General features: G+C 39.7%; 1 protein-coding gene across 2 annotated transcripts in view; it reads left to right on the plus strand.

Moving 5' to 3' along the window:
• LOC136858009 (collagen alpha-1(II) chain) overlaps positions 1 to 13,836 on the plus strand; it is a 209,645-nt gene that overhangs the window by 95,601 nt on the left and 100,208 nt on the right. For both annotated transcript variants that reach the window (XM_067137199.2, XM_067137200.2), the window contains one exon: positions 3,786 to 3,899. In XM_067137199.2, the coding sequence (XP_066993300.2) occupies positions 3,786 to 3,899 (114 nt within the window). The remainder of the gene's footprint in view (positions 1 to 3,785; positions 3,900 to 13,836) is intronic.

The following is a 13,836-nucleotide window of genomic DNA, read 5'->3' on the forward strand; positions in this document are numbered from 1 at the left end:
GAATGGCATGCAAATAAAAAGGCATTGATGATGTCAACAGTATTTGAGAATTGGCTCTTAGCTTAGAATTCAAAGATGAAGGCAAGGAAACATAATGTGATCTTGATGCTAGATAATGCTACAGTGAGGTTCTCTCATCGGTTGGCCAGCAGGCGTGCCCAGCTTATCTGCCTCCTGTTGACTCATCACTTCCCATTACACAGCACAGCAACAGCACGGGAATGCCCGCACATCGCAGTTCAGGTCCATGCTTAGAGCATGTATCAAGTGTTCATCTGTTGCTCAAACTGTTCTCGAGTTGTGAAGTGTTACTTCAGGGTATAATTCCCAAAATTCCTCTACATGTGTACATGGTAAAGGAAAGGGTATTAATGTATGATAATTATGTGAAAACAGAGTCTTGCAGGGAAGTTGTTAGGCGATTTTTAACCGTGCTGAAACTCGTAAACAAAAGGGAGAGGAACTGGTTCTTTCCTCGATAAGAAGCTAAGTGTTAAAAAAATGTGTACTTAATGAGGAAAAAGTAAATGAAATTGCAGAAAGACTAGAACATACACCTACAAAATCCCTAAGATGACTTGGACAAGAAGCTGGAGTTTTGAAGAGCTCAGCATGGCGGGCTACGAAAATGTTAAAATAGCCTCATTTACGGAAGACGAACTTGTGCGTGTGAATTGGAGTTTCCTAAGACGATGCCAGAAATGTGTGGAAGCAGGAGGAGAACATTTCCAACATCTCATGTCATAAGGTATGAATTTCTCTCTCTTTGTTCGTATCGGCCTACTAAGGACTACGTACGAGTTTATTTTTTTAATTCTTAGTTACTGATTTTCTTAATTCTTATTTTCTTAATTTTAATTGTTATCTCATATCATGCACGGATAAAGCGAGTGAAGTGCTGTCCTTGTTGCTATGCCGCGGAGCGGGGAGTGATGAGTCAACGGGAGGCAGATAAGCTGGGCACCTGCCGGTCAACCGATGAGAGAAACTCATTGTATAGGTCATCCAGAAATACAGCTTTCACATGTAAAACAACTCTTGTTCCTTCCACCCAACACCAATTCTCATCTTCAGCCATTGGATCAACGAATCATTCAAGCAATCAAATTAGGCTCTTGCAAGAGAGTTTTGTGGTTGTTAGTAGCATACATGGATGAAGCAGACTCAGCTTTTGATTTAATGAAGAAGATCAATGTTGGTGATGCAGTTTTGTGAACAAAGGCAGCCTGGAATGAAGTCTGCGAAACCACAATCAGGAAATGCTTTGAAAAATGTGGCATCACTATTTCTATAGCTGAAGAACAAGCAGAGGTAGAGGTTTGAAATTAATATGTTGAACTTCAGGCTTTAGCTACGATAGCTGGTATGATATTGACACCGAAGAAGAGAATATTTCTTGCTGTGATGATCTCGAGGGCGACTGGTAGTCGCGACTTCAGGATACATTTTACAGTAAGCTTTCTGTGTTATCAAATTATACAGTAATTGTGTGTTGCATATATCATAGGTATATTAGTTTGCACCTCAGCATTTGATTTAATGAAGAAGATCAATGTTGGTGATGGAGTTTCATGGACAAAGGCAGCCTGGAATGAAGTCTGCAAAACCATGAAAAGGAAATGCTTTGGAAAATGTGGCATAACTATTTCTACAGCTAAAGAACAAGACAGTTTTTAATTCTTTTAATCTAAATTTTCAGGTTTAGTTTAATTCTTCTTCGTGAATATTTCTAGCTATACCCAGCAGCCTTTACTAGTTGTACAAAAGAGCATTTTGAATAAAACTTATTTTCATTTTACAGAACCTAAATCAGGAATGAAAAGTGATGACGATAGTGAGGCGGAAGGAAAACAAGAAGTTCTGTCAGTGAAGGAGGGACTAAATTTACTTAAACAAATGAAGAATCTGTGTGTCATGCTGGACCATGAGTACGGTGATAATGCAATGGAACCATTTAACAGACTTTATTCCTTTTAGAGAATATTGCAGTTATGAAAACATGTGTTAAATTTACACATACAAAGTTTAATAATTACTTCACAAAGCTGTAATGTTTGTAAAGGATGTAAAATAATTTGTAATATCTTCCATGGAAATAATTAAACAGAAATGATTTAGAAAAATCAAAATAAAGATATATATGCCTAAAGTGGATGTTCTTTGCCGTTAAAATGTTTGATTATTTTTTACAAACTCGTTTTATTTGTCACCTCTTGTAACAGACATTTTTCTTTGGAACTGATAGTGTCTGTATAAGAGAGGTTCGACTGTAGCAAGATGCTCTTCTCTGCAGAAATGAACCATCTTATCTCCCCTCTCATTAGTTCATCCAAGCCCCCATTGTCCAATATACTTTTCAGGACTTCTTCCCACTTCTGCTTTGAAGTCTCCCATAATGATGGTCTCTTCATAATTGTTGATGTTTTTTAGTATTTCCTGAATTTGGGTCTAGAAGTCCTCTTCCTTGTCATTGCTCTTTTAGTTTGCTGGAGTATATACTTGAAGAATGATAATGTTTTAGGCGATGACAGCAGAATGCATTTTCTTATCCACAATAATACTAACATCATAAACATGTTTTCTATCATCATCACTACTGCAGTACACTTTACAGTCATCTACATAACACTCTCCTGTCACACCTCCTCGCATGGATACTCATGATGTTCACATTTAGTCTTCTCATTTCCTTCATGGTGGTGTGTACTTTCCCTGCTTCATATGTACTTCATGTGCCTACCTTCAAAGCTGTCTGGGAGATTCCTCACACCCTCCAACCATTTAAAGCCTGCCCAGGACTGAGGGGCCATTGGAAGACCTAGTCCATTTGAAAAAAGTTAATATCAGAACAAAAACTTCAGCCTTCTTGGTTGCTGTCCAATTTCTTTTTGTGACAACATCTATGAATTCAGTGTTCTCTTGGACTCTCTTCCTGTGAACACTGAGCATGTATGGTCCACTTAGCCCTCATCTCCCATCGTATACCTATTCCAAGCATTGGTGCACTATTATGTTCTGAATGAGCAAGCATCTGACTACAAAGGGTGATCAACCCTTGTTATAGATTTCTAAGTAGAGGTATTCTATCCTCAGAAAGAAAGAAAGAAATCAATCAATCAATCAATCATTCAATCAATCAATCAATCAATCAAACAAACAAACAATCAATCACTACTGATCTGCATTTAGGGCAGTTGCCCGAACAAATATTTCAGGTTCCCTATGGGAATCAACATCTTTATCACATGCGACTTAGTTGAGCAGCTTGTCTTCTTTCTCCTACGTCTTCCCATAAATGCAATAATATGTTTAGACCCTATTTAAATTCATATTTAAAATCTATCATTAATATCAAAACCATCTTTAACCATACCCTAAGAAAAATATCTTTGTCACTTCATAAGAATGTTCTACAGGCCTGTTTTTACTTCAGATTAACAAAACAAAAACAACTGGAGAAATTACTTGCAGTTAATTGAACTAAACAAGACACACTTAAGGTTATAAAACGACTCAAAAATGTAATTCTCTTACTTTAAATTATAAACATTTCTCTGGACTACAACCCCCCCCCGCTCACAAACCACCACCCGCCATCCCTGCACTCTGCTCCTCCAGACTGCCCAGAACTGCACCCCTTCTTCAAGATCTGAAATACCAGTAATCAGTCTTCCCAAGAAGTCAGCTATGTAATGAATATAAAAATACTATAAATCCAACTTAGAGTGTCTATTCGCATGATTTATGCTCTGATATGCTCTGCAGGAATGACTACTCTGTTGCAGGGTGAAGCTGGTGCACCTGGAACACCGGGCCGACCTGGAGATTCGGGATACCCTGGGCAGCCTGGTACCCCTGGTATTCCTGGTAATCCAGGACCACCTGGACCTCCACAGGATGTAAGTCTTAGTTCCTTACTAGGGTTGGGCACTATGTCCCTGTTTCGGCACAATGTGCCGGTGCACAGTTATGTTCCTCTGTTCCAGAACACCGAGTGTCAATTGTTCCGAAACATTCTCAAGCGAGCCGGAGACATTGACTCGCTGTCCCATCAGAAGCGCCACTATGCACTGCCCTTCGCCTACTAGCTGAACTGTGCAGTGGGCGCACGGGATGCGGGACTGTTACTGCGCAGTGTAGAGAGATCTTCGAGAGGCAACATTACATGCTCCGCGCCAGTGGGAACTGGGAATGTGCCTGTACGGAACGTGCTGTGTGGTGTGGGCCTGTGTGTAGTTATGGCCATGGTCCAGCATAAAGCTGCAGAGAACGTGAACGAACAGTCGGAACACTGAAATTCGCGCCCTATAATCACGTTTAAAGGCTGCTTTTAGGTTAAGATTTTTCCGGTCAATATAAAATACACATAACACGGTTACAATGGCAGTGCAGGTGTTTAAAAGTAACCAATTCAAGAATATTTTCACCAGTTGAATGTATTGGCCTGTATTGTGAGTAATTAGTGAGTAAAAATATCTCGAAAATTTCCCTCAACACTTTCTCGGGGATTGACGTTAAACATTAATTTGGACTTTAAGGAAACTTTTAAGCCCAAGAAAAACATGGGTCGTCGCTTTGGAATTAAAAATATAACTGGATGAATACGTTGTTGTACTTTGGTGCTGTTAGGCCGGGCGCACATTGAGAAGCAGTTGGCCTCAGAGCAGGGAAGAGCAGAGCAGAACAGCGCGAAGCTTACGAAACTGCAAAGTGGACGTGAGCGCACATTGCCACGCAGGGTCTCGTCGGTTTTCAGAAATAACATGTTTTAATAATAATGCTATTTGCTTTACGTCCCACTAACTACTCTTTTACGGTCTTCGGAGACGCCGAGGTGCCGGAATTTTGTCCCGCAGGAGTTCTTTTACGTGCCAGTAAATCTACCGACACGAGGCTGACGTATTTCAGCACCTTCAAATACCACCGGACTGAGCCAGGATCGAACCTGCCAAGTTGGGGTCAGAAGGCCAGCGCCTCAACCGTCTGAGCCACTCAGCCCGGTATAACATGTTTTCTTTAGACTCTGTGATACTGGGGCATCCAGTATAAAGAGGCTCTTTTTTTTTCTTCAAGCATTCGCGATTTTTCTCATTTTGTTAGTCATCTGCACAATTTCCCCTGTGCTGATGGCAACGCGGTTATTCAACTTAAGACAATCGCAATAAAAACAACCACCTTCGCCAGTTTACAAGACTGAACAATATTTCTATGTTACCGATGTTCGGCGTTCATATGGACTAAGCAAAGAATTTAATTCATGATTATTTTTTTTATATTTTTTACGTCGCACCGACACAGATAGGTCTTATGGCAACGATGTAATAGGAAAGGTCTAGGAATGGGAAGGAAACGACCATGGCCTTAATTAAGGTACAGCCCCCCTAGCATTAGCCTAGTGTGAAAATGGGAAACTACGGAAAACTATCTTCACGGTTGCCGACAGTGGGGTTCAAACCCCCTATCTCCCGAATGCAAGCTCATAGCAAGGCGATCCCAACCACACGACCAACTTGCATGGTAAATTCATTAATAGGATCACAGTGGGGGAGAGGGAAAATATGTATTTACAAATGTACTGCTAGATTTTCATCTAGTTGTCACAAGACACAAGATACTAAAATCAATCAACATTGATAATCTGTTGTGAACTCGTTTGCATTTATATTTGACAAGACATGATAAATGATTTTCCGTATTTATCTCTTCACATAAATGTGATGATGGATGACGACGATGGACTCGGCGATGATGCTCTCCATAATCAGCATTAGATCTTTGTCTTAAATTCTATATGTTTGCGAGAACTTGGGTCACGGATTGTTTAATAGATATATGAGGATTACATTCTTTTGTTTGCTGTTTGTTTAACATCGCACTAACATATCGAAGGTTTTCGGCGACGGAAGAAGGGTGGAAGATTGGGAAGGTAGCGGGCATGGCCTTAATTAAGGTACAGCCCCAGCATTTGCCTAGTATGAAAATGGGAACCATGGAAAACCATCTTCAGGGCTGCCAACAGTGGGGTTCGAACCCACTATCTCCCGAATGCAAGCTCACAGATGCGCGACCCTAACCGCACGGCCACTTGCTCGGTGGATTACATTTTAGGCCTTTCTCTAAACTACCTTGTTACGCAGCGTGAATAAAATGATTTATAGCCTAGACTGTAGTGCTTTATTCCCCGAATTTACATACCGATTTTCATTAAATTCTGTTCAGCCATTTTCTCACATACATACATACATACATACATACATACATACATACATACATACATACTGCATTGCAGTCCACATGATTCACATAGTACCTACAAAACATGATGAGACTGAATGGCTGTGGTAATTTTCTCCTCCATTTCTTAACCAACTGCATGACACGTGCGCAGGAAACTGTGTTTCGAAGACTTCACGTGGTAGGCGGAAGTAGGTGCAGAACCGGCCTGCTCTGCTCTGTCCTGCCCTGTCTATCAACTTGCGATGGTGCAATGATTTGTGTGGATTACAAAAATCTGCTCTGCGCTGCACTGCTTTAGCTGCTTCGCCTGCGTCCCAATGTGCCTTATGCTCTCTGCATTTCGAATTCCTTCCCTCACAACTTCCATTTACTTTCTTCAATATCTCGAAAATTTCCCTCAACACTTTCTCGGGGATTGACGTTAAAATTAATTTGGACTTTAAGGAAACGTTTAAGCCCAAGAAAAATATGGGTCGTCGCTTTGGAATTAAAAATATAACTGGATGAAAACATTGATGTACTTTGGTGCTGTTATGCTCTCTGCACTTCGAATTCCTTCCCTCTCAACTTCCATTTACTTTCTTCAATATCTCGAAAATTTCCCTCAACACTTTCTCGGAGATTGATGTTAAAAATTAATTTGGACTTTAGGGAAACTTTTAAGCCCAAGAAAAATATGGGTCATCGCTTTAGAATTAAAGATATAACTGGATGAAAAAATGTTGACACTCCAACACAGGGTGGCACACAGCCGGTATCGACAGGCAGACACAGTCAAGGCCAACTAATCTATCTAGTGCGGCCTTGGCACAGCACATTCGGTTCAGGCACATACAGCTGAAGCGGAGCATGTCCTGTTGCCTCTCGAAGTTCTCTCTAGGATGCAGTTACAGTCCTGTGTCCCGTGTCTCGGCACTCTGTACCGAAACACTCCGCCTCGAGTTCCTAATGTTGCGGAACAAGTGAATATTCCGATCTGCCCAACCCTATTCCTTACTAGATAGTTATACAGTCAAAGAACATGTCTCTCCAACTATAGTATTCAAATTTGTTCAAAGTACTATGTATGTAAGTCATCATCATCATCATCATCATCATCATGATCATCATCATCATCATCATCATCTTGCCCCTGGCTAGGTCTATTTAGAACATAAGCCCCTCCATTGTCTTTTGTCTTCCCACCATCTCTCTGTCATCCCTTTAGTCCAGTCCTTCGCCACTCCTTTCAGCCATCTGTATCTTAGTCTTCCTCTTGGTCCACTGCTTTTCATTCCTCCTCCATGCATCTTCATACGTATCTTCTCCTTCTTCATTCTATCCATGTGTCCAGACCACCTAAGCCTTGATTCTTTTGTACTATTCTACAATGTTCCACTTGCACTAATTCTCTAAACCTCCTCATTTCTTATCTTATCCATTTTTGTTACTCCTGTTCTACTTCTCAAAACTTTCACCTCACGGTACTCTCTTCCCCTCACTATCCAAGTTTCTGAAGCATATGTCAGTATTGGATTTTAATACATCTGGTATATCACTCTTTTGCTGTTTTGAAGGATATCTTTACTCCATATCAAGCTTCTAATATTTTTGAGGAATGTTTCTTCTTGTCACCCCCACTCACTTATTTCCTTATCATTTCTTCCATTTTTCTATGTTAAACTCTGTTGGTACTTGAAACTCTTCACCTTCCACATTTGTTCCCCACCAATTGTTACTCTAATATTTGATCTATTTTTATTCCTGGTTGTAAGCATTGTCTCACTCTTCTTTATACTAAATTCCATGCCATATCTTTGTACTATTTCATCCCATGCATCCAACTGCTCCTCATTTCCTCTTTCCAGTTTCCTCATGCCATCAAATCATCTGAAAAAAAAACATTGCTTCCATTTTATCTCCCCCAATTTCCTCTGCTGCTCCTATTATTATATCACCCATTACTACAATGAAAAGCAATGGCAAGAGTGCACTTCCTTGTTTCAAACCTTTCTTAAATTCTAGCCAATTATAAATTTACTCACTTGGAATAAATATTTCAGATTCCCTATGGGAATCAACATCTGTATCATCTGTATCACATACCATTTATTCAAACAGCTTAATCCCAATTCTCCCTGTCCAAAATTTACAAAATTTCTTAACACTGTTCTTTTGTTGGAAATCACCCAGAGCAAACTGTCTTGCTTTCCTTTGGTTCTTTTCCTCTTCTTGAATTATGTAATCTGATTAATTCATACAGCCATTTTTGTTGCTGTCTTATGTGAAGATGAGATTTACTGGGGACTCTCTTGGTCTGAAGCCATAATGTTCTTCTCTCAACCTTACTTTTACTTCAACCCAAATCTGTCTCTAGAATTGTTTTAAAAGTCTTCACACAACACATTAGAATGACTCTCCAAGAGGTTTTGCTCTCCCTCCTTTCTTGAAGATAGGTATAACTATTCCCTTCTCCAGTCTTCTGCTGTCCTCTTCTCCATCCATACAAATCTCTTCATCTGATATAGCCATTGTTTCCACAACTCTCCAACTGCTATTTCCATCTCCATATTCATCTGATCCAAACCTGGTGTCTTCCCTCATCTTCCTTGCTGCTGCTTCCAGTTCCTCCTATCTCTCCATTCTTGTAGTTCATCTTCACTTACTTCTTCCTCTGAGATTTGATTTGTATTAAGCAATTCTTACTCCCTCCACATCTTTTTGAGTTCCTCCTTTTCCTCTACTGCCTTGCCATTTTTATTTACCATTTTCACACACTCCATCATATCTTTCCTTCTTTTACTTTTATCCTTTCCATACAATACCTCTATACTACCCTTGCTGTTGTCTTCCATCATCTTTCTCCTCTTGTTTGCCACCATCTTATAGAATGGCTGCAGATGTGAGCAGACATTAAAAAGTATGAGAGAAGACAGAGTGTTTGAGAGAGATAAATAGGACAGAAATGAAGGTATATCTCCTTCAAAAAATCTACAGGCTACAACAAGTAGACAAGAGGAAGAGAATAGGAGGGGAAGGGAGGGGAGAAGTTGTGGAAGACTAGTAGGCTAATGTTTTGAGGACAAGGAAATTGCGGGCAAAGGGATCTAGTTCGGGGGAGATTTTTGGAGAGAGATCGGTGAGGAATCAGTATGAGTCACTGGCTGTAGGACAGCAGAAGGAAGATAGGGAACAAGGAAGTGTTACAGATGAGGGGAGAGGTAAATGGAAAGGGGAAATGTTGTGTAGAGAATAAGAAGAAGGAGATGAAATGGGACATGAGTCAGAGAAAAGGGAGGGGATCTAATGAGATGGGTAGGGTTGAGGTTCCAATCTTGGGGAACTCCATTGTTAGGCACATGACAAAAGTGTGTGGAGGAAAGGAAACCATGATAGAGTATTATCCAGGAATTTGGTTTAAACAAATTTTGAAGAAAGTAGAAGGGAAGGAGAGGAAAAGCTTGTAGTTTTTCACATTGGTACCAATGATGTAAAGCAAGTAGGAATAGGTACCAACGTAGTCAGCAATATATGGGATCTGAGTATGGCAACACAGGAGATTGTTATCAGTGGGATACTGTGTCAGATGGTTACTGACTGGAGAATTATCAGGGTTTTAAATGAATCTATGGAGTTGATATTTGGGAAATTGGGAGTTAGGAGATAAGAATCTGTGCTCAGATGGCCTTCGCTTGAACTGCATGGGTACATAAAGGGGTTTGTTTAGTAGGGTTTTCGGGAGGTGCATTCAGGGAAATGGGTTGCACTGGAGATTGGCGATGAGAGTACAGAGAACTAGAAGTCAAATAATTATGTTATAAAAGTGTTACTGTTAAATTGGAGAACTATTGTACAGAAAGGAATAGAATAAAGTTATTTATATGTATTTACCAAATGTTGTAATAGGAGTTGAATCATGGCTGAGAAGTGATATTATGGATGCAGAAATGTTCTCGCAAAACTAGAGTGTTTGTCATAGAGACAGGATGGGAGTAGCAGTAGGAGGGGGAGAATTCATATTGGTGAAAGAAGAATTTGTAAGCTATGGAAAAGTTAAGAATGAGAAACATGAAATTCTAGGTGTAAGGCTCATTTCTAAAGATAATAGGCAACTTGATGTTTATCGGGTGTACAAGACATGGGAGGGGTGTTGTCGATGTGGAATTTTTTGTCATGTTAATAAACTGTGTAGGAAACGACACAGAGATTGTAGCAGATAGTCTCAGCTTACCAAATTTTTAACTCGGGATGTAATGCTAATGACAGGAACATTACCAAAAACTGACAAAAAAGTTAATCTGGGAAGGACAGCTGAATCAGAAGGTGATGGAACCAACTGGCCAAAGAAAGACATGGGCCACAAAGGGCGTGAAAATGCAAGACTCCCCAGGCCTCGAACTCTAATACATGCGGGGCTAGAAATAAACAAGAGTTGACCAAGGAAGGTTGAATAGGATAGTTGAAAGTGAGGAACCTGGCACAAGTAAGTGGAAGCAATGCCAGTATTCAGTTAAGGGTTCCATGGTCACCAAACTATGCTCCCAAGTTAAGAGCCCCTGGGGCTTCTTTTAGTCACCTCTTACTACAGGAATGGTGAAGACACTCTACACTGATGAGCAACTGAATTAGAGATAGCTGCCATTTTGACAATTGTGCTGTAGTCAGCCTGGTAAATACTTATTGCATAGCATGGAATTGCGATGTCATCAGACCTTGTACTATCTGAGAGTAACAGTTGACTAAAAAATCTCTGTGCATTTGTTTGCAACCAGATTATTGGTGTTTGGTGTATGGATCATTCCATCTCTAAAGTCATGCAGACACTGGACTTTCCATGGGCCACTGTGTCAAGAGAGTTCTATGAGTAAATGGATTTGGGGTCAGCTGCAGAGAAGTACAACTTGCTGATGACAAAGGTTATCATTAGCTAGCTTGGATGTTAAGTAGGTGATAGACATGCCTAAAGTGCAGCAAATCACTAGCTGTACAGCAACAAAGTGTGAGGAGCTATGCCATCCAGAACCATCTCCTCACAATAGGGTACAGGGGACTGACATGGGAAAAAGAAATGCCACCTTTAAATTTTCAAAGGATGGAAAAAGGTCGCCTGGTCAGATGAGTCGAAGAACCAGTTGGTACACGACACGACGATGGCAGGGTACAAGTGCCTCACGCAGTACATGAGACAATGGGTCTCTCTTGCCAGTAGGTTAGAGCTCTGCCAGTGGTGGCAGTATCCTCATAAGAGAACTGTTCATATGAGATGAAATGGGGCCGCTGGAATATCTCCCAATGTACCTCAACACTGAATGTTAGAGAAACCTGCTGTCTAATCATGCCCACTCGTTTCTTTGCCTCCAGCATCCCACAGGAAACCTTTCGCTGTAGCAAGACAATATACCATCCCATCACTCCCGTACTGTGGCTGATTGGTTCAAGGAACACTCTACAGATACGAAGATGCTTGCTTAGTCCCAAGGATCACCCAACCTCATTCCTATTGAGTGCATCTGAGATACTGTCCAGAGGGATACCGGAATGCATGACCTTGGCTCTGCTCCAAACTATCTCCATGGATTATGGAAGGTTGTGCAGCAGTCATGGATCAGTATGGCTCCGTTCAATGCCTTGTGGAGTCAATGTCACACTATATCAGGGGGTGCTAACACACTACTAGGCAGGTATCTCTCATTCAATTGCCCATCAGTATATATTATTGTAACCTCAAAACTGGTTACACAAACATAATTAAATAATAATAATAATAATAATAATAATAATAATAATAATAATAATAATAATAATAATAATAATAATAATAATAATAATAATAATAATAATAATAATAATAATCTTATGAATTTAAAAACACAGTAACAACATTAGAACACACATAAGGTTCACAGACTTGAATCAGCATAAAACATAAACAACAGGTTGACAAACGTGACAACTACAAAGGATGTGGGAAGCGGCATGGAGCCCTACGAGGTAGTGGAGCGAATCACTTGTGAAAAGAAATGGTAGATGGTAATCACCCTCAAACTCTTAATTTAATAAACTAACAAACCAAGATTAAAAGGTAGGAACCAAAAATTAAAAAAAAAAATTAAAAAATAACGGAACTGAAAAATCTCATTTACGAATGAATGTGACTTTTGACTGCATCAACAGGAATGTGCTACATACGATGAAAATTTCAAATTACACTTAAAAAGGGGAAATAGAAAGAACTAAACAAATTCATTTAATTGTGCCTTCAGGTATGCACACAATATCAAAGGAATTCTACATGTTTTATAATGGGAGCTACTCCCATTTTGCCAACTTAAGAGAGATAGAAGGAATAAAAACTTAATACAGAGGCCAATTAACTTGCTTCCATACTAAAAACACTTCTAGAAAGGAGCATAAATATAACTGGCTTGAGTTAAGTGATGCTGAACTACTGGAGGCAAACCCAAAGAACACCAAATTACATGTTAGTTACAATGTTTCTGAGAAAAGGAAAAGGGAATTGCCTCCAAAAATTCAAAATGATATGAGCTTAGCTAAAAGCTAAGTCATTGTAACAATATTAGTGATGAATGTGAATTCCGAGGGTAAACTCCTAAGCAAAAAGGAAAATTTACAGTTGAATTGAGCTAATGTCCAAAAAACAAGAAGAAATAGTGCTTACCCCGAGGCCGGCATCCCATAACGGGACTGAAGCAGGAGCGCGACCGGTCTCAAAGATGGTCCGAAGCAAAAGACATGGATGCAAGCTTCGCTCCCATAAAGGAGCGAAAAGCCAGAAATGGTGCAATCACTGAGGTAACCAATCAGGATACGGAATATACTACTGACTTTCACATTCACCAATTAAATGTTTTCTTATTCCGACAGATTAAAGGTCTGTTCTTTTCCGCTGCTTAATATTGGAGATCTTTCTTTTATGCAACACTACGCAACACTAATTTTGCCACCTAAATAGGCACATGTAAGTACACATTGCCTCATAAATTAGATACATAATTTCAAAACTCACAGCTACATGATAATTTAAAAACAAACTTTTTTTCAAAACAATAAACCAGTTTTCCGAAACACTAAGTCCAATGTTCAAATGTTCAAAAAGGGGATATTTTATACAACATAAATAACTTTTAAGACAACAAATGAATTTTTCAAAACAAAATTGAAGGGGCTTCCAACATTTCACCACTGCTGTCCCAATGCCGGTCACAATTATAACATAGAAATAAAAAGTTTAAGAAGGAGGTGCTGGTTAGAAAGAAACAGGAACGGTCGTGGAAGTAAGGAGATGCTGAAGGAACTTAATAGGAAATTGAATTTAGTAAAAAGTCTCTTAAGGATACCGTGATGACAAGCATTATTGGCAGTAAAATGTACTTTAGTGAAAAATGGAAGGGTATGCATAGGTAATTTAAAGGAGAAACAGGTTACAGGAAGGACATTCCAGGAATCATTAATGACCAAGGGGAGTGTGTATGTGAGGACTTACAGAAGGTAGAATATTTAGTCAATTGGACACATGGATAATGTCCAGGTTGAGGAAGTAACTAATACTAGCAAAGTACTGAAGTTTATCTACCAGTATGATGAGGAAGATGTGAAGCC

The sequence above is a fragment of the Anabrus simplex genome, chromosome 1 (assembly GCF_040414725.1).
Source record: "Anabrus simplex isolate iqAnaSimp1 chromosome 1, ASM4041472v1, whole genome shotgun sequence".
Classification (NCBI taxonomy): domain Eukaryota; kingdom Metazoa; phylum Arthropoda; class Insecta; order Orthoptera; family Tettigoniidae; genus Anabrus; species Anabrus simplex.